General features: G+C 36.5%; 4 protein-coding genes and 1 long non-coding RNA gene across 7 annotated transcripts; 4 read left to right on the top strand and 1 right to left on the bottom strand.

Annotated features, from left to right (window-relative positions):
• The first annotated feature begins 97 nt into the window (after nt 1-97).
• Nucleotides 98-2,960, top strand: LOC148904644 (uncharacterized). 2 transcript variants are annotated; one of them, XM_089024644.1, is made up of 4 exons: nt 98-395; nt 596-789; nt 918-1,081; nt 1,262-2,960. In XM_089024644.1, the coding sequence occupies exons 1-4, from the start codon at nt 380-382 to the stop codon at nt 2,442-2,444; spliced, it is 1,557 nt and encodes a 518-aa protein (XP_088880770.1). In that variant the 5' UTR covers nt 98-379; the 3' UTR covers nt 2,445-2,960. The 2 variants fall into 2 exon arrangements, with proteins under 2 accessions (XP_088880770.1, XP_088880769.1); XM_089024643.1 differs by having other exon boundaries at nt 98-789.
• LOC116290778 (uncharacterized) lies at nt 1,963-4,921 on the bottom strand. 2 transcript variants are annotated; one of them, XM_031697878.2, is made up of 3 exons: nt 4,615-4,921; nt 4,189-4,414; nt 1,963-4,106 (listed from the first exon to the last, which is right to left on the bottom strand). In XM_031697878.2, the coding sequence occupies exons 2-3, from the start codon at nt 4,412-4,414 to the stop codon at nt 2,770-2,772; spliced, it is 1,563 nt and encodes a 520-aa protein (XP_031553738.2). In that variant the 5' UTR covers nt 4,615-4,921; the 3' UTR covers nt 1,963-2,769. The 2 variants fall into 2 exon arrangements, with proteins under 2 accessions (XP_031553738.2, XP_031553739.2); XM_031697879.2 differs by having other exon boundaries at nt 4,189-4,335.
• A 1,798-nt stretch (nt 4,922-6,719) lies between these two features.
• On the top strand, nt 6,720-10,012 carry LOC148904643 (testisin-like). The gene is made up of 5 exons (XM_089024456.1): nt 6,720-6,836; nt 7,579-7,779; nt 9,244-9,302; nt 9,383-9,658; nt 9,896-10,012. The coding sequence occupies exons 1-5, from the start codon at nt 6,782-6,784 to the stop codon at nt 10,010-10,012; spliced, it is 708 nt and encodes a 235-aa protein (XP_088880582.1). The 5' UTR covers nt 6,720-6,781.
• A 3,932-nt stretch (nt 10,013-13,944) lies between these two features.
• LOC148904642 (uncharacterized) lies at nt 13,945-15,001 on the top strand. Its single transcript, XR_016118781.1, has 3 exons — nt 13,945-14,109; nt 14,226-14,264; nt 14,900-15,001. It is a non-coding gene; the product is annotated as an uncharacterized LOC148904642 (long non-coding RNA).
• A 243-nt stretch (nt 15,002-15,244) lies between these two features.
• LOC148904641 (uncharacterized) lies at nt 15,245-17,630 on the top strand. Its single transcript, XM_089024455.1, has 3 exons — nt 15,245-15,298; nt 15,653-15,709; nt 15,930-17,630. Exons 1-3 carry the CDS (start codon nt 15,245-15,247, stop codon nt 17,628-17,630), a joined length of 1,812 nt encoding a protein of 603 aa, XP_088880581.1.
• The last annotated feature ends 3,986 nt before the right edge of the window (nt 17,631-21,616 follow it).

Here is a 21,616-nt window from a genome sequence, read left to right as displayed (position 1 = left end):
ATGATTTAATGATGGTTTTCAACCATTCCCAAGAGAATTAAATAACAAAAGACACGGTGGCCATGTTAGAGGATATAACAAAAGAATTCATTGACAATAGGCCCTTTGCAGCTAGTGGTCACGTGCTTGGATACCGCTTAGCAACACAAAACTGGAGAGCAAGCCTTCCAGTAAACAAAAGTTGTAATAGGTCAAGCACGCGTGGTTTTATACGATAGTTTCATCGTTCAAAACGCTTAATCCTTTTGCCCTATCTACAAACACAGTAAGATAATCTTAAATTCTCTCCTTTGGACTCGATTTTTGGTTCGAAGTAACGATATTCTTCGCGTTATCGCGAAAAAATTGTCACCGCCGGCCCGCTCGACGGCTGAAAAACATGGCGACTTCGCAAGGTATGTACTTCAAAACTCTCCTTTTTTTTGGTTTCTTTTCAATTATTGGACTTCTAAAATCTCTAAAATAACAGTTTAGATTGTGAATGGTGATCGATTGTAATTGGACGGCATTTTAATGGACGATTTGTTTATTTTTTGTGAGAGTGATTCCACGTCTAAAGTCAAGACTAACCCATGTTTACATATATTCGCTGTAGATGTTAGAACTCCCGACGAGCCATCACATACCAAGAAAAATTCTTCGTACCATTGTTGTGTTCCCTTGTGTAACGGAGATTCTCGATATCATCCTGATTTAAAGTTTCACCGCTTACCAGGCCGTGCAAGGGATGAGCAATTGAAAAAGGAATGGCTGGTGAAGATACGAAGAGATGTGGGCCCACACTTCAAGGTATATAGGAATCTAACAATATCAATGCACAATACGAATTGCCTGTGGATCTTTAAAAAACTGTAATGAAGATAAAAATAGTTGAATACAGTTACATTGTTATTAAAAGGACATTTGATTTATAATAGGTTAACAAAAGTACCAGAGTGTGCTCAAAACACTTCACTGAGGAAGATTACAATCCTCCCACTGATTCTGGACGTCAGTTGCTAAAAAGAGAAGCTGTACCATCAATCTTTGACTGGTCAACCAAATCCAAAGCAAGAAGAAAGATAATTCGACAAGTAGATAGGTAATGAATATCACATATTTCTACTTCAATACATTTCATTTAGACTTGACTGATGGAATTGTACTTGATGTTTATTTTGGTTTAAACCAAAATAATTTTATAATTTTAATAATTTAGTCTTTTATAATTTTTTATTTAGTGTGAACTGAGTGTCATCATAATTTCAAAACCTTTTTACAGAGACACTCAGACAGATGAAAGTGATGACAATGAAGATAATAGTCCCAGCACTTCTACAACCTTCAGCATGGATGACCTACAAGCACAAGTCCAGTCACTCAGAGCACAGTTCCAAGATGCACAAAAGCAACTTGAACAAAGTAGAAATGAAACTGCAGCTGCCCTCACTGAAATAAAAAGGGTTAAAGTTGAAGCTGCAAAAGAAATTGAGGACATTAAGAGGCAAGCTGCAGAACAATTAGCACTTAATAAATTTGGGCTTGAGAGATTTGGCACAGACAATGAGATCATAAGATTTTATACAGGTTTCCCATCCTATTTACATATTCAGTTCTTTTTTAAGTTTTTGCAGCCATGTGCTGCACAAATGACATATTGTTATGCCTCTGGAGAAAGAGAAAGTAGACCAGACTCAAGAAATATGCTTCTTGTGGATGAATTGTTTATGTTTTGTGTACGCCTCAAACTAGGTCTATTCGGACAGGATTTAGCTCATAGGTTCCGAATACATAAATCGTCAGTTTGCAGGAAATTGATCACATGGACTAATTTTTTGTATTTTCTTCTTGGTAGTCAAGTGATCTGGCCTTCAAGGCAAGATGTTGATAGGTTTATGCCAGAAGGTTTTAAAAAGCTTTATGCAAGCACACGTGTCATTTTAGATTGTACAGAGATTTTTGTTCAAACACCTACCTCCCTACTACTTCAGTCGCAGCTTTATTCTAGTTATAAGAGTAATACTACACTCAAGGGTTTGATAGGCATTACCCCTAATGGAGCTATTAGCTTCGTTTCTAGCCTTTACACAGGGGGGATTAGTGATAAGGAAATCACAAGGTGCAGCGGCATTCTAGATTTGTTAGAACCTGGTGATTCAGTCATGGCAGACAAAGGGTTTGACATTGAAGATTTACTTAGGGAGAAGCGGGTAGAGTTAAATATTCCTCCGTTTCTTGAAAGTCAGGAACAATTCTCTGCCGCAGATGTTCAAAAAACAAAGACACTAGCAAGTCTTAGAATTCATGTCGAGAGGGCAATAAGAAGAGTCAAAGAGTACCACTTTTTTGATTCAGATGTGCCATTGTCCACTTTAGGTTCAGTCAATCAGTTATATACTGTAGCCTGCCTCCTTACAAATTTTCAAGGCCCACTTATTTTATCCAATGGTAATAATGAGGCATAGTGTCTGTAAGAAGTTGGTGAATGTATGATTAATGTGGCTTACATAACCCATTAGATAATCTTTAATGCAGGTTGGTTTATCATGTGTCTTGGATTGCTTTTTGTAACTATTTCAATTTGTTTGTAAATGAAAACTCAAAAAAAACAACTAATGAACAAACACAAAATCTAAATAGCACAAATAAATATAATACTAATATGATATAAATATAATAAAAAATAAATTAAGATTATGAATTGATTTGTCATTAATAAAAATAATATAATATTTGTTATCATAAGAAATCTGGCCATGGTTTGAGAACAACAACAAAAATCTTAGTGTATTAATGTAAATAGTAATTGAAGAAAAAACTATCAACTTTGTCCTTTGCTTGCTGGAAAAACACTGAATCAAAATTAATTCTAGAGCAAACAAACAAATTTTCGTCAATGTAACTGAAAAAATCACACCATTCTAATCCTGTGAGTCCAAGCTGGCACTGGATCTGGTAATAATAAATGTCTGTTGTTTTCAGTTTGTACTGGTTAGTGTTCTGGTCCTTGGTGAGATACCTCACATTGTCAAATGATGTTTCCCCCTCTTTAACGACCTTTATTTCTAACAAGCCAAAGGGATTCTGACCATTATTTACGGCATCAAGGTCATAAACTTTCCTGTCTGGGCTACAACCTAGCCATGGGCACTTTGGGTGGACAATCAGCCCAGATGGGAAGAGGTTTACTCTTCCACCCTTTGCATTGCTAGCATAGACCATGGCAGCATGTGGTTCAAGTTCAATGCCTCTTCTCATTGCTGCAGTTTGTACAAATCTGGTGGGGTTTAGCTGATTGACAAGGGTGTCAAAATGTGACACCCGGCGAGCGACAATGCCAAATTTGCTTGCTGTTACCCTTTTTTTTCTGAGCAGGTGCCATACATCACTCTGACTTTGAGTGACTGTTTGCTGCTGCACTCTCAGTGATGACTCTGTTGTCACAGACAATGTTCCAAATATAGATTGTTGACGACTGTCAAGACAGATTGACACATTGTTATTAAATCTGTCCTCTGCACTTGAGAGGGGAAGCTCTGGGAAAGAAGTGCAAGTAAAATCATTTATGATGTAGTCAGTTGACATCTTTTGTTGATATGACAGGACACAGCCTTTTGGGACATTTCCAAACTTGCTCTGTACAAATGGGATATTGCCAAGTTGATCTTGATTGGGCAGAATGGTTGTAAAGAGAGGATAAGGTGGTTGGAAGCCATTAAAGTGCTCTTTTGTGAGGGTAGGATACTGGGTAGATGGGGAATACAAATTACTCTTGATATATCTACTGTACGAAGCGCCAAGTTGGGGTTTTTTCACTAGCACGTCTTGTATTTCTTTTTGTGCGATTTTGGATCCTCTAGGTATGCTCCAACGCTGCTTCATGCTGGTACATGTTAGCTCATCAGGCAATGTCCGATGTCCCAGTTGCTTAAGAAGGGCTAAATAGTAAAGAAGCCCGATCACATGATGGCAGTATCCACCTGCCCCGGCTACACATGAGCACAGCCCAGACAGCAATGTCAAATTGTTGTTCTGGACTGACACCTCTAAAATGTGCGGTGGTTCAGACTTCCTCATTGAGCGGTAACACTTGCATTTAACTCTCACGCACTGGTCGGTATATATCACTAAAAAATTGGAAAAATTAGTGTGAATTGTCTGCCATTCATATCATAATGAAATAGAAAAAACATTTTGGCTATCAAGTACCTTTAACGTCATGTAAATAGCCTGGTTCCGCCATAAATTTGTACGCTTTCGAAGTGCTTGTGCAGCCAGACTTCTCTATAGCGTAGCTCCCTACATCATCGAAGGTGAGGGAAGGAAAGATAGAGATGTCTTGAGTTTCTACTTCATCTAAAACAAAAATAAATATAAAAATATCAGTACGAAGAATTTTTCTTGGTATGTGATGGCTCGTCGGGAGTTCTAACATCTACAGCGAATATATGTAAACATGGGTTAGTCTTGACTTTAGACGTGGAATCACTCTCACAAAAAATAAACAAATCGTCCATTAAAATGCCGTCCAATTACAATCGATCACCATTCACAATCTAAACTGTTATTTTAGAGATTTTAGAAGTCCAATAATTGAAAAGAAACCAAAAAAAAGGAGAGTTTTGAAGTACATACCTTGCGAAGTCGCCATGTTTTTCAGCCGTCGAGCGGGCCGGCGGTGACAATTTTTTCGCGATAACGCGAAGAATATCGTTACTTCGAACCAAAAATCGAGTCCAAAGGAGAGAATTTAAGATTATCTTACTGTGTTTGTAGATAGGGCAAAAGGATTAAGCGTTTTGAACGATGAAACTATCGTATAAAACCACGCGTGCTTGACCTATTACAACTTTTGTTTACTGGAAGGCTTGCTCTCCAGTTTTGTGTTGCTAAGCGGTATCCAAGCACGTGACCACTAGCTGCAAAGGGCCTATTCTTTTGTTAAGTTCCTCCAACATGGCCGCCGTGAAAACCATCAATACAAACTGTCGCTGGTATTTAAAGAAAGAAAGAAAAGGAAGAGTAAAGGAAGAGAGAGAGAGAGAGATAAAACAAGTAACAACCAGGTGATCTCAGTTCTATCAGGCAGAACGAATTGGTAAATCAGCCAACGCTTTGTTCGTAGTTCAAGATTTCCTATTTCCAAGTTTTCGGTTCGAAAAAAAACCGTCTTAACTCGAAAATAAAGAAAATAAAGCACATCCATGGAAAAATTTACGGAATAACTTTTAAAAGTAGCATATTTTGTTGTCGTTGGTGGAAAATATTTCGTTTTATCAGGAGAACATTTACAATTCCAGCATGCAAGACCAACAGATTTAAGAACACTTTCATAATTGCAGGAGCAAGTAATCACGATAACCTTGATTAATTCCCCCTTTTTTAAAATATTAATATTAATATTAGTATAACAGTATATATGGTTTTTGGATTTTCTTTCTTTCTTTCTTTTTTTAAAATATATAATTCCTTTATTGTATTACTTACTTAATTCAGCCTTTGGCTGCATATGTACTTTACTTAATAAACGATCTAAGTGACTTCAGGAAATCTAAGAGATAATAGAAAACACTTGGAACTCTGTGAAGAACCATGTATTGCGTGCCTATGTTTCAAATCACCTGGAAGTAAATCACTCATAATATATCAAGAGCGAGAATAGCTACAACTACAACAGAACCCTTATTCACCCAGCACTTTCTTCTGACACCCATCTTGTAACAACTTGTTCTTTATATGGTTTGCATTAAATATATACACTCTCCTAAGCATGTCTTTTTTCTTCTAGTTATTTCCATCTCACTTCTTTTCTTTTTGTTTCATTTCACATATTTCCCCCTCTTTTTATTTTACTTTTATTTTTTATTCCTTCTATTTTATTCTTTTATTCTCCCCTATATAAGGTTGAAACACTGAACAATTGTTTGTAAACTAACCATATTCTTTTTGGGCGTTTTTAGTGATGTAGTTTATTGCAACAGATGTATCACGACTGAATAAACATTTAGAAAATAACTGAGTTCTATCATCGCGCGTTCTGATTGGTCTAAATACCGTCGTGCAACATGCGGGGTGCGTGCAGAGCGAACACTCGAGAAGCTGGAAACCACTTTGTGTATTTCTTAATTAATGTGCTAAAGAAAGCAAGAAAATAACAAATACCTAAAGAAAAATGCTAGAATATGGGAAAACAAACATTGAAAAGAAACATGGAACAAGAATTTTAGACCATTTCCGTATCTCTTCGTAAAAGGTTTTAGTCGTTCATATTACTTTCGTAAAATTCATTGGCTTAAAGAGTTAAAAAAGTGAAAAATGAGGATAGAATAGAGAAAAAAGGAATAGAAAAAGAAATTTAAAAAAGGAAAAAGAAAATAGGGACTGCAAGATATCAAAACAAAGCAAAACAACCAACCAAATGTATAGTATTGTTGGATTTCAATCATTCCCAATAAAGTGAAACAACAAAGACACGGCGGCCATGTTGGATGATATAACAAAAACGTTCATTGACAATTCATTGACAGTTCATTGTGAAATTCAATCAAGATGGCGGCCATGATGTCATGTGCAAATGTAGCATTGTTGCATAAGCTGATTCAACTTGAACGTATTTGTTTGTAGGATGTTTTCGTCAATGTTTCAAGCTTCCCAAACACGCGATCCTTCCTGTTTACCAAACCTGTCCTCATAGGAACACAGCTGAACATGTCTGTACACATTCGTAGTATAAAGGTCAGGGTATTAGTTTATTGCTTGCTTTGCTCTGCCTTTTTTATAATAGCTAGCAGTCAATTCAAGTATGAAGTCTTTGCTACTTCCATTACTTTGTCTCTTAGTTCCTGCTTTAGTGAAAGGTATGTTATGGTTATGATTGCATTGCTGCTTAGCATAGCATTTTTTTCTTCTTTTTTTTCATTTTTTTTCCTTTTTTTTTTCTTTTCATTTTCTTTATGTTTTATGTTTAATGTTTTATTTTGTTTTTAATTTTATCTCTTTGAAATGATATAAATGTTAATGACTGATATTACAGTGCAAGAGGCGATATAAGAGTAGTGTCATACACTGTACATGTATGTATTAAATTGTTTTTGGTTCTTATCCGGGGGAAAATATGTAACGACATGGTTGTCGTTACATATTTTCACTTGTTAAGATATCTATAAAACAATCAAATAATAATACATATAATGCATGGTCTTTCATGGTCCACACGAAATTATCACAATATTTATAAATATTCATATACGCGGTGCCGTTGTTAAGTGTGCAGCTGCTGTGGGCTTGTCACACGTAGCCACTTTTAGCATGCAACAAAAAGCCGGGCACATATAACAGATAAGAGGCTAGGATTCTGGCTTGAAAGACAATCGCGTTTCATTGGCTGGAAACAGCTAGCATTCCATTATTGACGTATTCGTACGATGCAAAAGAAGACACACAATTGCTATTCTTAGTGTGTACCCTAGGCTTTAATTTGCAAAATAAAATATATAATTGGGATCAAGAAAAAAATAAAAAATAGAAAAAAATAAAGATAAAAAATAAAAAAAGCAAGGAAATCTGAGAGATCGATTTTAGCTTTTTTTCCTGTTTCAGCTACTTGTGGGAGAAGACCTGCAGGAACTCGCATAGTAGGTGGCGAAGTTGCTGTACCCAACTCATGGCCATGGCAACTGTCGTTAAGGCGCTATGCGAGTCATGTATGTGGTGCTTCACTTATTTCACCTGAATGGGCAGTCACCGCTGGACACTGTGTAAGCAGGACCCAAGACCCAAAGCAATACTCCATCATTGCAGGTACATTGGAAAAAATTGCCCATACATTTGGAATATTTGCTCTTTTCGGTCCTTTTCCCCTCTTTCCAAAGCAAAAGGTTGTTCTTAAAAGTAAAGTTATATAGTACTAGTAAACTGCGTGACACAACATCCTAAATGACCTGTAAATCTTCGGTTCTTTCGCTAACTACCGTAGTTAGCGTGTTTTCGAGGTTACGAAACCTAAGAAACTGCCATAAGAGACAAATGCCTAGATAGTCATTATTTTGAGAAAAGATCCAAAAACCGTGTTTTTGAGACATAATTTGTATGGGATCACATGAGGGGGCGTGAGCTTGAAATCGTAGCTGACCAAATGTTAACAGATTTTTTCTGATGAAAACGACTACTCCCTGGCTGGGAAGGCACAAGTGAAAAACGTCTGCCCATGCTCTGAAACCGTATGCAAATTACTCAAAACATATGTAAATTTGACTTTCAAACATGCTTGATAAATTGGACTTCACATAATGCCAAAACTTAGTGCCCATGCTTGAAATTTAAGGCTAATTCTTTCATATTGTGTTTGGTAATACAGTATCTTGGTCTGACAAAAGTATACGCTCAAACTTTTTTGTATACTTGGAGAAAACTAACATTTATTTTCTCACTCAAACTCTTCAAAATTTTTAGAAAACGTGCTGAAATGCGCGCATGTGTAAACGTTTTTCTCTAGTGTCGCCTGGGTATTCTTGTGGTGCATGTTATAGCCGCCATGCCTTGATTGTTTCTTATATCTCAAGGGATTTTTCGGTCACATGGTCGCACTCCAAGAATAGGGTATATTTGTTTGGCGATTTTATGGTTTTTTTATTGACATAACAAGGAAAACATTTTCACCGGGCTGAAATTAGCAGCCAACTCGGCAGCCAACTCAAAAATGTCATATAATGCATCCTATGCAACTCAAATAAGATTATTCATCTGTACTAAGTTAATTTATGGAGTTTCGTGCTTTAATTGAGCTAAATAAATGGAACATATATATTTTAGTAGTCATTGAGTATCAAATCAGTATCATGAACATTGACATGCTTGATGATGTAAACTTAACTTAACCTAAACAGTTATCTTTACCATCGTGCATTGTAAAATATGAATTTAATGTATACTGTGCTTCTTTGTGTCATTTACCATGCTTTCCAATGAAAACATATTCTTATATCGACATTTTTTAAGGAATGCGTTCAGTATATGGGACAAAGTAGATAATGCTCTCACCAGTCAAGTGTCGTTTTGTATTATTTAAAGAATATCAGTTTATAAATCAAAGTCTATTTTTTATTGATTGAATGATACTATTTAAAAGATCTATAAGAAATAAAACTGACTGTTTAAGTTTTTAAGTTAAAAATTAACGTTAACACGCACTTGATCTTTATCTTTTGCGTGAGGTAGCGCCGTTATTGACTCTTATAGCGCATTTAGTTTCAATTCTCATTCAAGTTCTTTCTACCATCGCTTTTCTTTTGATAATGAAGTTTGCTGATAAGAAATATTTTAAGGTAAGTAAACTTATTCATTGGCTGATTTGTAAAATTTGTAGTTAAATGATAGCACATTTAAGATCATCACGTTGTTTCAGGCCAAGCGTCATTTGCAAAAGCACTCAATAGACTATCTGAGACTTGGAACCATCTTTGGTTGGTTTTTCAATGAAAATGAAAAGCCATCGATATCCAAAAAAGATGGCTTTATTGTAAGATCGACTCAAGAATATTTCAGAAGGACTGAATGTTCAGCACGGGAAGTGAAAGCCGTCTACAACGCTTGGACAAAGGACATCGGCGGTGCTAGAAGCTACGCACTTAATTTTCAGGAAAAAAACAGTGTTCGTAGCGTTCTCTCAAGAAAAGGCGAGGTAGGTTCATATATTTGTCCAAAATTTATAAGTTTTTTTTATTGATTTGAATGGATTTTGATTTTGTTTTTGAAAATGGTTTCCGGCCAAACATGCCAGAGTTAAACTATAATCATGCCAATCAAGATTTTTACCAGCTATCAAGCAGTTTGGTATGCCGAGATAACAGAGCCAAAACAAACCGTCTGAACTTTTTAAATGATTAAACAAAATTTTTATTGTTACTTTAAACAAAAGTTTATGAAACTTTTTGGGGACAAAGTATGTTATATTTATGAGGACAGCTATATTCCAGCTCGGAAACTCAGAGCGTGGGCAAAGCTTGTATGTGTACTTAATGGTAGTGGCTATTAACAAATGCAACAAAAGCTGCGTTAACATACCACAATAAGCTAAAGAAACAGTTTGTCAGTGAGTACCCTCGACATATAAAGCTACACATGTGCTATACTATACTATTATACTATTCATCTAAGCTACAGCCTAGGGTTACAATTCCTCAACGTTGACAGTTCAGGGAGTAGTATATCCCTCGGCGTATCATGACCTTTGTTTAAATTACGTTATCCGGTAATTCTTATCTTATCATTTTGGAAAGGTTTTATTTGTTTTCAATTATGTTGTCAATCATTGTAAAACAAAAAATAAGATAAATGTTTTTTGTTGTATTAAATGAATAGAAAAGTACCTGGGAATGTGCGCATGAATTGATAGAAGATAATCTAATGAACTAATGAATGACGACTAATAAATGAATCAAGTTATTATATAAATCGGACTGGATGCATTCAATGGGTGGATCGACACGTAAATGGATGAATGTTCGCATTAATTGAGTCGAATAAAATTTTGACGGATTAAATAATAAATGAATACGCCTGCATTAATTTTGGGAAAGAAGAAAAAAGAAAATGAAGAAAATGCATGAATAATAATGATATTCATTGTTAATAAATCGTTTTTAATTAACAATAATAACTCAATAATTGGTCTGAAATAGGAAAGGAGAAAAAAATTAGATTAATTACAGTTTTCTTTTACAATTTCTAAAATTTGATAACACCAGCGTTAAGATGTACTAAAATATTCCCATTCATTCCCATTCATTGATAAACTGTGTAAACATAACCATCCTCTATCCAAATTCTGAAAATTTTCGTTTATAATTCACAAATCCGAGTAAAAAAAAAATTTCTGGCAATTTTAATGTCTAAATGAATACACAATATGAACAATAATGATGTTTATCACCTACAAGATTATCATTCAAAGAGTACAAAATTTCTTTTCTAAAGAAATATTTTTATAAAGTCCTGACTCCACCGGCAGTTATGAGCAGAAATCGGTGAATTTGATGAATTTATGTAAGTATGAATGAAGGAGTAAATAGAATAATACAAGAAGAACCGAACTAAGAAGTAAACGGAAAAATTAATTTGCAAATGTCTAACAAATATAAAGAAGGACAAAAGGAGAATAAAATCCTGCAAGACGGAAATTGCCCATTACCCCACCCTTATCATTTTTCTAATGGTCCATATCCCTTAATAAAAGAACAAATGGATGAATACATACAAAAGTTGCTAAAGAATGGTTTGACGGACGCAAATAGAGTGAAATAACAAATGGCCGATTGTCATAAATAAGTGCACAAATGAAAAAATAAATAATTGAGTGTGAGTTGAAAAAGATGAATGAATAAATGAATGGATGGATGGGTAAATGTTATGGATGAGTGCGTGAATAAAACGATTAGTGAGTGAATGACATGAATTGAATGAATGAATGATATAATGAAGATATGCATGAATGAATAAATGAATGAATGTATGAATTGTTTAATGGACGCATTAAAGGGGAATGTTGTGAATGAATGCGTGAATGAATGGATGGCTAAATGGATCACATGATTGAATTTTAGGGGTGCAATGTATGGTAAAATAAAGATATGAATGGATGACCTGCAGGAAGAATGGACGGAGATATAGGTGGATTTGATTTGTGAACAAATAACAAAAACGATAACAACTGACATATAATAAAATTGAGAACTGACATACGAAGGATCAACGGCCCTGGGGACGCCGGGGGTAATCGTGCGGGGATGCTCGTCGTATCTCTTAGGGGTAAAAATCAGCGATTTGGTCTCTTTTAGTGCCGTAAAGTTGATATATTAAGCAATTCAGCACTTTCTGGTATCTTTTAGGGTGTTGAAAAAGGAACTAGCTCATCGCAATCATCGCATGTATACAAATCCAGTCATTAATTAATATTTAACAAAAGAATCTCTGGTGTATTTTTATAGAACAGTAGGAACTCGTGGATAGGTAATGATGAAAAGGTAAATTATACACCGTGAAAAGATGAAAAAACTTACTGACGTTTCGGACGCTAGTCCTTCGTCGGAGTAAAAGAGAAAGAAGTGGTAGAAAGGAGTGTATATATGATAGAATAAGACAAAAGAAACCAATGAGAGCAAGGTAGGCAAGGAAACAAAAACAAACAATCAAAAGACAAAAGAAAAGGTTAGTTGAAAATAAAGCGTTCATTAATCCCGTTGGGACTAAGAGTGCCCAATAGGTGAATAAGCCGCATTTCTTTGGTCTTGCGACAATCATTGTTGCCGTTAAGCAAAGAAAGACCGAAAACAATGAAGTCAGAAAGAGAATGGTTAGCTAGATTAAAATGGCGGGAAACTGGTTTGGTGGGATCGTTATTGCGAATATCATAAAGATGATTGCAAATGCGATCACCAAGACGGCGGCCAGTCTCGCCCACATACAAAAGATTACAGCGGGTACATTTAATACAATATACAACATTAGAAGTGGTACAAACAAAATGGTCAGTGATTTTAACAGTTGATTTAGGACCGACAACAGAAGTGTGAGAGACTATGTGAGGACAAGTATAACAACGTTTACGAGAACAGCGAAAAGTACCAGGTTCTTTGTTAGAGGGAAGAACTCCCTTGACCAAGAAAGAACGGAGATTACGATCACGTTTATAGGAAAAGAGAGGGCGGTTGTTGAAAATAGCAGAAGTGCGAGTATCAGAGTCAAGCAGAGAAAAGTTGCGGTTAACAATGGGTTTAATGGAAATGTTAATAGGATGATACGTAAGAGTGAAAGGAATGCGGTCATTAGAGGGACGAGTGTGAGGAGTGAGAGCGGTGGTACGATCAATAGTAGAAACTTTACGAATGGCGCGATCAATAACATGAGCAGGATAATTACGCTTAAGGAAGAAGGAACGCATCTCAGAACATTTAACAGAAAAATCAAGATCATCACTACACAAACGACGAAGACGAAGAAATTGCGAGAACGGAATAGCGTTAAGAGTGTGCTTAGGATGAGAAGACGAGTAGAGTAAATAAGAATGAGAGTCAGATATATATGAGAAGGGATGAATAAATTATAAATACTAAGATGGAAAATAAAGTGACCAATGAGAAATAAGCATATGAAGAAATAAAACGAAACAAAAGGACCGAAAAAAACAATAAATGAGAAATGGAAAGTGAAGCACGACTAATTAAAAGTGAAGTGTTGATTCCTCCCATGGGGACTGACAGTGCCAAGTGAGTGAATAAGCCGCATTTCTAACGTTTTGCGGGAATTATTACCGCCGTGCAATAAACTTAAACCAAAGACAATGATGTTACATTATGTTAGATTATGTTAGATTTAGTATTGTTTTTGTTGTATCTCTTATTGGTTAAAAATTGCCAAGCCACGCCCTTTTGGAAAAAACGTCCAATATCTTTTAGGGTTATTTTGAAAAATTTCCGACGAGCATCCCCGTAAGTTTACCCCTGAGTCCCCCCTCCTCCTCCCGGGTCAACGGCACAACCAAATGACTGAAAGAATGAACCGATTGAAGGGTTGGAAGATCTGTCATCAGATCTGTCAACCGGGAGGACGGGGTTCGAATTCCAGCCGGACAATCACTCAGGGTCTTAAAATGATCAAGGTGAGAATGTTCTAGCTTTGTAATTAGTTCGGTATATAACTGTGCATTGAGACGTTATTGAAATGGACTATATATAACACTGCATTACACTACAATAATAATTTAGCCTTTTAAACAACTATTTCGTCATTGATGATGTTTAAAGATTAAAGGATGATATCCTTTACTCTAATTAAAGGTTTTTTGAGTCTGACTTATAATAAAATTTTTCAAAACGTTTTCAAAAGTGATGAAGGTACTAGCCAGAACGTTTTGAAATATTCTATTGTATGTCCTAGTAAAAAATCTATCATATTTTATATAGTATTATATTATTTGGATTATATCTGGCACATGTTAGAGACAAATGAACTTAAATTTTTCAATTCAATCGGTAGAGTTTTGATGGCATTTATACTGAAAACAAGTACGAATGTCTGTCCAAAGGCCAAAAAGCTGAAAAAGAATCATTTGAAGCTGTCCAAGAGAAAAGCAACGTAAGTATGCTTAAGTTTCATATTACTTTTTAATTTGTTTCTTACAATAACCTTTCCTTTTTCATTTAACATAGCGCACATATTATGCTTATGTTCACTGCTGTTTTCCAATGTAGGTTTTTGAAAACAAACGAAATCTGAGGAGAAAACGAGAAGTAAGTCATCGCTCCTTCTCTGTGGCTGCTCCTGAACTCTGGAACTCACTTCCAATATCTCTCCGAAATGCATCAAGTCTTGCCTCATTCAAAACTGAACTTAAAACTTATCTCTTCAAATTAGCATATTCTTTGTAAATAATTTTATTTTGTCATTGTCTTTGTCGTTTGTTTACTAGCGCTTAGAACAGATTTGTATTTGCGCTTTATAAATAAATATTATTATTAATATTATTATTATTATTTTTACATTACCAAGATATTTACCAAAATATGTGAAACAACTTACTAGAATGGAGTCTTACGGAATACTTTTCTAGTGACGGTATTTCGATAATAAAGTGCTCACATTATATCCGTGAAGCAAATACTAATTTTTAGCGCTAAATAGTGATAATTAAACAATAGCAAACAAAGGATTCTGTATGAAATAATACTAATTAGTACTATTTAATGTTCACGGTTTTAGTGCGTGCACTCTAAACAAAAGACGTCGATAACCCAGAGCAAATGACTTATTTGGTAAAGGTTTACACGATGGAAATTTATATGAAATGTCTAGAATAACTAAAACTCAAAGTTAACTTCAAGAACTCAATATCGTTTAAAATTTCGTTTTCGTTTTAAATTTTTAGAAATCAGTTAAACTGAAAGATTTTGTGGTCACTCCACTCTTGTTTCCTAAAAGAAAACCCAAATCAAGCGTCGTACAGAGTTTAGCAGATACGTTTTCCAAGGTAGGATACTTATTTACCAAAAATCGTACGTCCTGCTCTAAATAATCAAGACTAAAGATTTTGTTCAAAATAGGAGAAGAAGAATATTGTGGCAGAACAAAAAAAGACACAAGAAGACACCACAGCTCCATTAGCAGAGGTAACTTGCATCAACCTTACTGTGCATCTCGTTTGAAATAGACAGAGCCGCTGCATAAACAAACAAATATATTGTTTTTCTTTGCCCATTGCAGCCAACAAATGATGTTGAAATGGACAGTTTGTGGTGAAAAACTCAAACCAACGATAGTGCTTGAGGTAGGAAAAAAATCATTAATTACAAAGGTATGCCTGCCGTCTATAATAATGAACTGACATATTTGCTGAACGACAGAATGATGGCGTCGATTGAGTGGTGAGCGAGTGTACAGTGGTAGCATATGTTATGATCACTTATTATTCTGAACTAGTGACTGTTATACGGACGATGCACTGACCCATCTTACCATTTTTTTTGGTGACAGACAGTTAACCATAGTGGTTAACTAGTGGTTAACAGAATGCTTGTTTTTGTCATGTTTCTGACCTAAACGTTTTTTATTATAACGGAAAACCCCTTTTCTCTTTGTGCAAGTTTTTCACTAATATAAAATTCCCCTTTACGTATTTTAGCCAAATAATGATGACGCAAATGGGCTTGATGTTCCATGTGAAGAAGTCACACTAAAGGTATGTCATATTACTTGTTCTAATAGATGTAAATGACAGTTAATATACTCCAAAGCATTTGATTGCTTACGCGTGCACAATATTTCGAATATTTGTGAAATATTTGTTGTTAAAAGGCCGTGAAAGTGCAAAAACACAACACATTAGCGGTAGTTAATTTTTAAAGGTACCCTTTCTTTAGACCACGTTTCTGATAATAACTTTTTATTTTCTTATGAAGGACGACATCACAGTAGAGACTGTTTCAAGACTTACTCGTTCTATTGCTACAACAGACAGGGTGTTTTTCACTGCATCGGTACCCAATAACTCCACATCCGTTATGGAATCATTTGATTGGGATAAGATCAAACCATCTCGTTCTCGCCGAACGCATCTGGCTAAAGGATGGACTGATGTCGTTTACAAATATCTGAACAAACTCAACCCGTACTGCCCTTTTGTATTTAAAGGGCACAAAGCTAAGCGATTTTCTAGTCGACAGAGCACTGCCAGTTATTCATTTATTGCAAGTGGCCGCTGTGCTTTCAAAACCTGCCCTCTCCAATTTAAAGTTTTCATGTTATGCAGTGAAGAGAGGCAACGTATTTTGCATATTGCTTTTAACGGCGATGTGAAGCACGACCTGAGCATTAGAAAGGCTCGTCCCATCACCGGCGAAACAAGGCAAGAAATGGTTCAACATTTTAAAAAAACATCTGAAAAACCCTCCACTGCTCACAATGAAAAAGTAGACAACATTGAGAGTTCGTCATTTAGTGCTGGTAATTGGTCAGGTGCAGGTACAAGTGTCAATGTTGTTCAGCAAATTGCTAGTGAAGCTAGGCGTTCGTTGAGACTGAACGACAATGCCATTGTGTCATTGGACTCAATGCGCAAAGCATTCATGAACGAAGAAGGATTTTCTTCGCTTAAAATAAAGGGATATGTGCAATATATAGCTGCCTCTCCACTTGTCGTTCATCTTTGGACCGAAGGACAGATTCGCCTTTGGCACGACACCTGCCGCAACATGGTGGCATTTCTTGACGCTACAGGTACCATCATATCCAATTGGGATGACAATCGAGTTTTGTACTACACGTTGGTCGTTCCCAGCCCTGTTGCCGGAAAACCACCTTTACCAGTTGCAGAATTGATAACGAGCCGTCACAACGTGCCCACTATTCAACACTTCTTGCAATCCTTTAGGTACGCTGAGGGGCTTTTGTTTGGTCACAACAATATTCGAACGCCAATGCAAATAGTCAGTGATCAGGGAAAAGCCATACTACTAGCATGCCTCCAGGAATTTAATAAAGAAACTGTGCTATCGTACCTCGAGCGAGCTTGGCGAATAGTTCACGGCAAAGGAAGTGAGAAGGATTTTACCTTAATGACACCTCATATCTGTTGTAGCCATTTGATGCACAACGCAAGTACCATCTGCAAAAAACTATGTAAAACTAACAGCAAACATTGGTATTCTTTCTTGCTGTACTCAATATCTCTTCTTGTTAATGCCTGTACATTTGACGAGTTCCAACAAATTCTTGAAGACATATCCCTTCTCTTTCTGACCTCCCACAACTGTCCCCAAGTTCAAAAAGCATATACACGAATTCAACAAAAAATTGAGAAATTAAACAAAGAGGAACCTCAGATAGAACACAAATGCACAGACGACTGTGCTAACATGGACGAGTCTTTTACAAAACCTGATGCTAAAGGTCCATTTGCAAAGAAGCTGTTTGAGATAACTCACAGCATGGAAGAACGTTCCAGTACGCTTGTCATGGGAAAAGACGAAAACCGATGCTATTCACCAGAGTTCATGGAATACTTAAAGCGTCTTCTCCCAATTGCACCTTTGTGGAGTAATTTTTTCCTCTGTAAAATTTCAAAATCAAGATTCCAATCTAAAAAAATTCAAAAGAAGTAACAACCCAAGGTACGATCGAGAACTACATGAAGTTAATGAAAACAGACGACTTCAATGGAAAACACCATCTCCGCGTCGATGAATTTGTGTCTCTTCAAAAAACGTTTATTCAAGCTAGGTGCCGTTTATATGGCGACACAATACAAAAACGGGCTGTCATGCAATTGAAGCGAAAAAGAAAAGAAATGTGCTGTGATGATCTCGATCTCTATTCTGGATCAACCGAGCAATGGAACGAAAAGGTCAAACGATCGTCATCTCCAGATAAGCGCCGTGGACAGTTCCAGCAGCCACCTTCCAACGCAATGCCAAAAACCCCAGTCAACTCAAAAGTAAATTTAACCAAGAACACTTCTAGAAATTCAAACAAGTCAACGACAACAACTATGAAACCAATAAAAAAACAATCTTCAGCGTACTCAAATTATTTGACCAAGAATTTTAAATCATTTTCAAACAAAGGTAAAGATCTCCCAGCAGTCTCTAAAATAGCTTCTAAAAAGTGGAAGCGACTCACTGCCGAGGAAAAAGATAGCTATGATATGAATGACATAACTACTGGTTCTCTCGAATCCAGAATGCCAAAAGGTAAAAGAACGCCACCATCTACCAGCCCAAGTTGTCCTATTTTTTCGATAGGAATGAAAAACAAACACAACAACTGTTGGTTGAACGCTTTGTTGCAATCTTTCTCAGTTACCACTTTAGGTGATATTACAACAGAGGACGCAAAACCACTATTTCCAATGATGTTCAATTACCTTGCCATGATTTTTACAAGACTTAAGGAAAGTGCAGATTATACAAGGCCATTGAATCCCACTGATTTACTCAAGCAATTACACAAAAAGGGTCTGAAGATTGGTAAGCAACACGATGTTCATGAAGCTTTCTCCAAAATTATGGAAATCTGCTCTTTCGACCTTGGTGGAACACCCATTCCTTTTTTTCCTACGTTTTGGGGCGCAGTGCAATACAAGAATTCCTGTTGCACTTGTGGAAATTCAAGAGAGAGTGAAGAGGATTCATTTCATTCACTTGCTGTGGAGCTCCCCAGAAACGGAATGACATCTTCAGTAAAGGACTGCCTCTTTGAATATTTCAAGGAAGAAGTTCTTATCGATGACAACAAATTAGAATGTGGGACTTGTCGTCAAAAGACTTGTCAAACACGACAGGGTTTTTTAAAAACCTGCCCCCAGAACTTTGTCTGTGTACTAAAACGTAATGATGTCACCGCAAATACTAAAGATCATTCTCCATTGACATTGGACATCACAATCGATGTATCACAGTTGAAGCACGAGGGCTCTCCACCCACTGAATACATATTAGCAGCTGTAATACTCCACAAAGGACAGGCGTTGAGTTCAGGTCATTATGTTGCCCTACAAATTTTCCCTGACAATGATACTGTAGTACTTTTTGATGACGAAAAGGTCGAACATAAAAAACCTTGCATACTTGTCTAAAAGAATAGTCACAAGAGAAGTATACATGCTGTTTTATGTTAGAGTTGATGGAGAAAAAGATAAAAACACTGTACACTCAGCGGAGATCGAGGACGCGAGCAAGTATACCGATTTCAAAAGTGAATTCTCTCACAATAAAAGTGGTTTCGACAGTGTAAACAACATACAAAGCGAAGACGGAGCGCAAAACGACAACAAACACAAGATTGAAGTTCACGATACAAGTATTGACGACGCACGTACAGCTGAAAATGAAAAACAGCAAGAACACAAATATATTTCACCCTATGACGCACTGGATATTACCAAAAAAAAATAAAATCGTTGGGACAGTGAAATCGCTTAAAATATACGGACGGGATTTGAAAACCTTAGAACATCCTCCTTTAAATAACACATATGTATTACCGGACAACCCTGGAGAACTCAATGACACTATTATCTTGGCATACCTATATTTGATCAAACAAGCGTTGCTTTTGGAAAATAAAGAATGTGTTGTTTATGATACCAATTTTTTTTCGCAGCTTAGGTCAGTTTTTTCCCATTCTCCAACAAGTCCAAAGACAACGCAAGACCTCTTAAATCTCTGTCATTCACACTTTAAGAAAGTCGACCTGACAAGCGTTGATCACATCGTGTTCCCTATACACAGATCCATCCGTTATAGACATTGGGCTATTGCAGCTGTGGATGTCAATGTCAAAAAGATCACACTGTACGATCCTTTGCATAATGGCGATTTTCAAGAATGTCTGCTGGAAGCTAAAATGATTAAATGTTATCTATCTGCGATTGCAATAGTAAGGGGATATTGTAATTTTTTTGACGATTTGAATATTTCAATGGATAATCACCACCCAAAGCAAGACGATGCCGTTAGCTGGGTGGTTTTTTGTTTAAAATTTGTTCGAAACAAAATTCTTGGATCATCCTTTGAAGCCGTTCATCGAGCATCAATCATGGATGATATTTTACAAGGCGGTATTAAACATGACCGTAACTTTTGCGAAAAACTGACAATTGACATTGACTTACCCAAACGAAAACAGTGCGAACGTGGCTCTAAATGTACTCTCTCCGCTTTATTGCAAAAGATGATGCTTTTCTAAGGTACACTTGGAAGAAGGAAACGTCAGAAGGAGAGATCATCACACTTGAAGAAACCAGCAATAAGCTAGTCTTTACTGTTGATCAAAGCAGCGATGGATCATACTTTTGCGAAGTGGAAAGTAGCTTTGGAGACAATCATTTGTACAAACACCTGCATCATAACGTCAACAACCTACTCAACCTCTATTGCGTACAGAATATCAGCAGTTGTCCGTGAGTGGAAATTTTCCCGAATCCAAATAAAAGAGGTAGAACAAACAATCCAAAACATCATCCCGTTTGCATTAGAGATTATAAACACACCGACTTCTAAAGAATCACCGGACAAATGCCAGCAAAGGCATCTTATATACCTAAAATCATCGCACAAAGAAACGGCTTGAAAACAAATTACACATTTTCCAGGAATAACCTACTTCGAGGAAAACACTTTGGATGACTTGCTGCAAGAATTAGCCAAACGTCTGCAAACTTCAAACATAAGATACAACTTTTGCACTCCCGCAATACATATCAAAGTACTTTTTCCCTGAAATCATCATTAAACTTATCACCGATAGAGAAAACCTGCACTTACGAGGAAACTTCAGCTATAGCGTACGACCCAAACCCCCTGAAACTAAACGGGAACTGCACACCCTCTACCATCGACATTAACATAATTAAATCTAATGAAACCATTTACCCAGCAACAACACAAAAGCAATCAGAAGAAAAGGAAAACCAGAAAAGTTTATTAAACAGGCAAAATAAACCCATACACAAAAAAACGTGACCGCCACAGCTTTCTTTGCAGAAAAGAGATAAGTGGCTATTAGTCCATCTACAAGCTCGATTGTCCTGTTAACATGACTACTAGTCCATCTCAAAGCGTAGTCAGCAGAACCATTGTTACTACTCCTCTACAAAGCTGCGATAGTCCAGTAAAGGTGTCTGCTAGTCCATCTACAAAGCTCGATTGTCATATAACGATGGAATGCTAGTCCATCTCACAAAGCTCGATTGTCACTGTTACCATGTGCTGCTAGTCCATCTATCAAGCTCGTAGTCACAGTTACGATTGCCCGTTTGTCCATCTACAAACTCGATGGTCCCAGTACGATAGCCGTTGGTCCATCCACAAAGCTCGACTAGTCACAGTAACCTATGGTTACTACTACCTCCATCTACAAAAAGCTGATAGTCACAGTAAAGGTGTCCTTGCTAGTCCATCTACAAATCTCGATTGTCATAGTTTACAAAAAAACAAAAAAAAAAACGATGCTGCTATCCATCTACAAGCTCGATTGTCACTGTTACCTTAATGGCTCTGCTAGTCATCTACAAAGCTCGATATTCACAGTAAAGGTGTCCTGCTACTCTCCATCTACAAAGCTCGATAGCACAAGTAAAGGTTTCTGC

Source organism: Actinia tenebrosa, unplaced genomic scaffold (assembly GCF_029948245.1).
Source record: "Actinia tenebrosa isolate PJP-AT-01 unplaced genomic scaffold, QUT_ActTen_1.0 PGA_scaffold9__36_contigs__length_13948895, whole genome shotgun sequence".
NCBI lineage: Eukaryota > Metazoa > Cnidaria > Anthozoa > Actiniaria > Actiniidae > Actinia > Actinia tenebrosa.
Note: the sequence above shows the minus strand (reverse complement) of the source record. Positions and strands in the feature narration are given on the sequence as shown.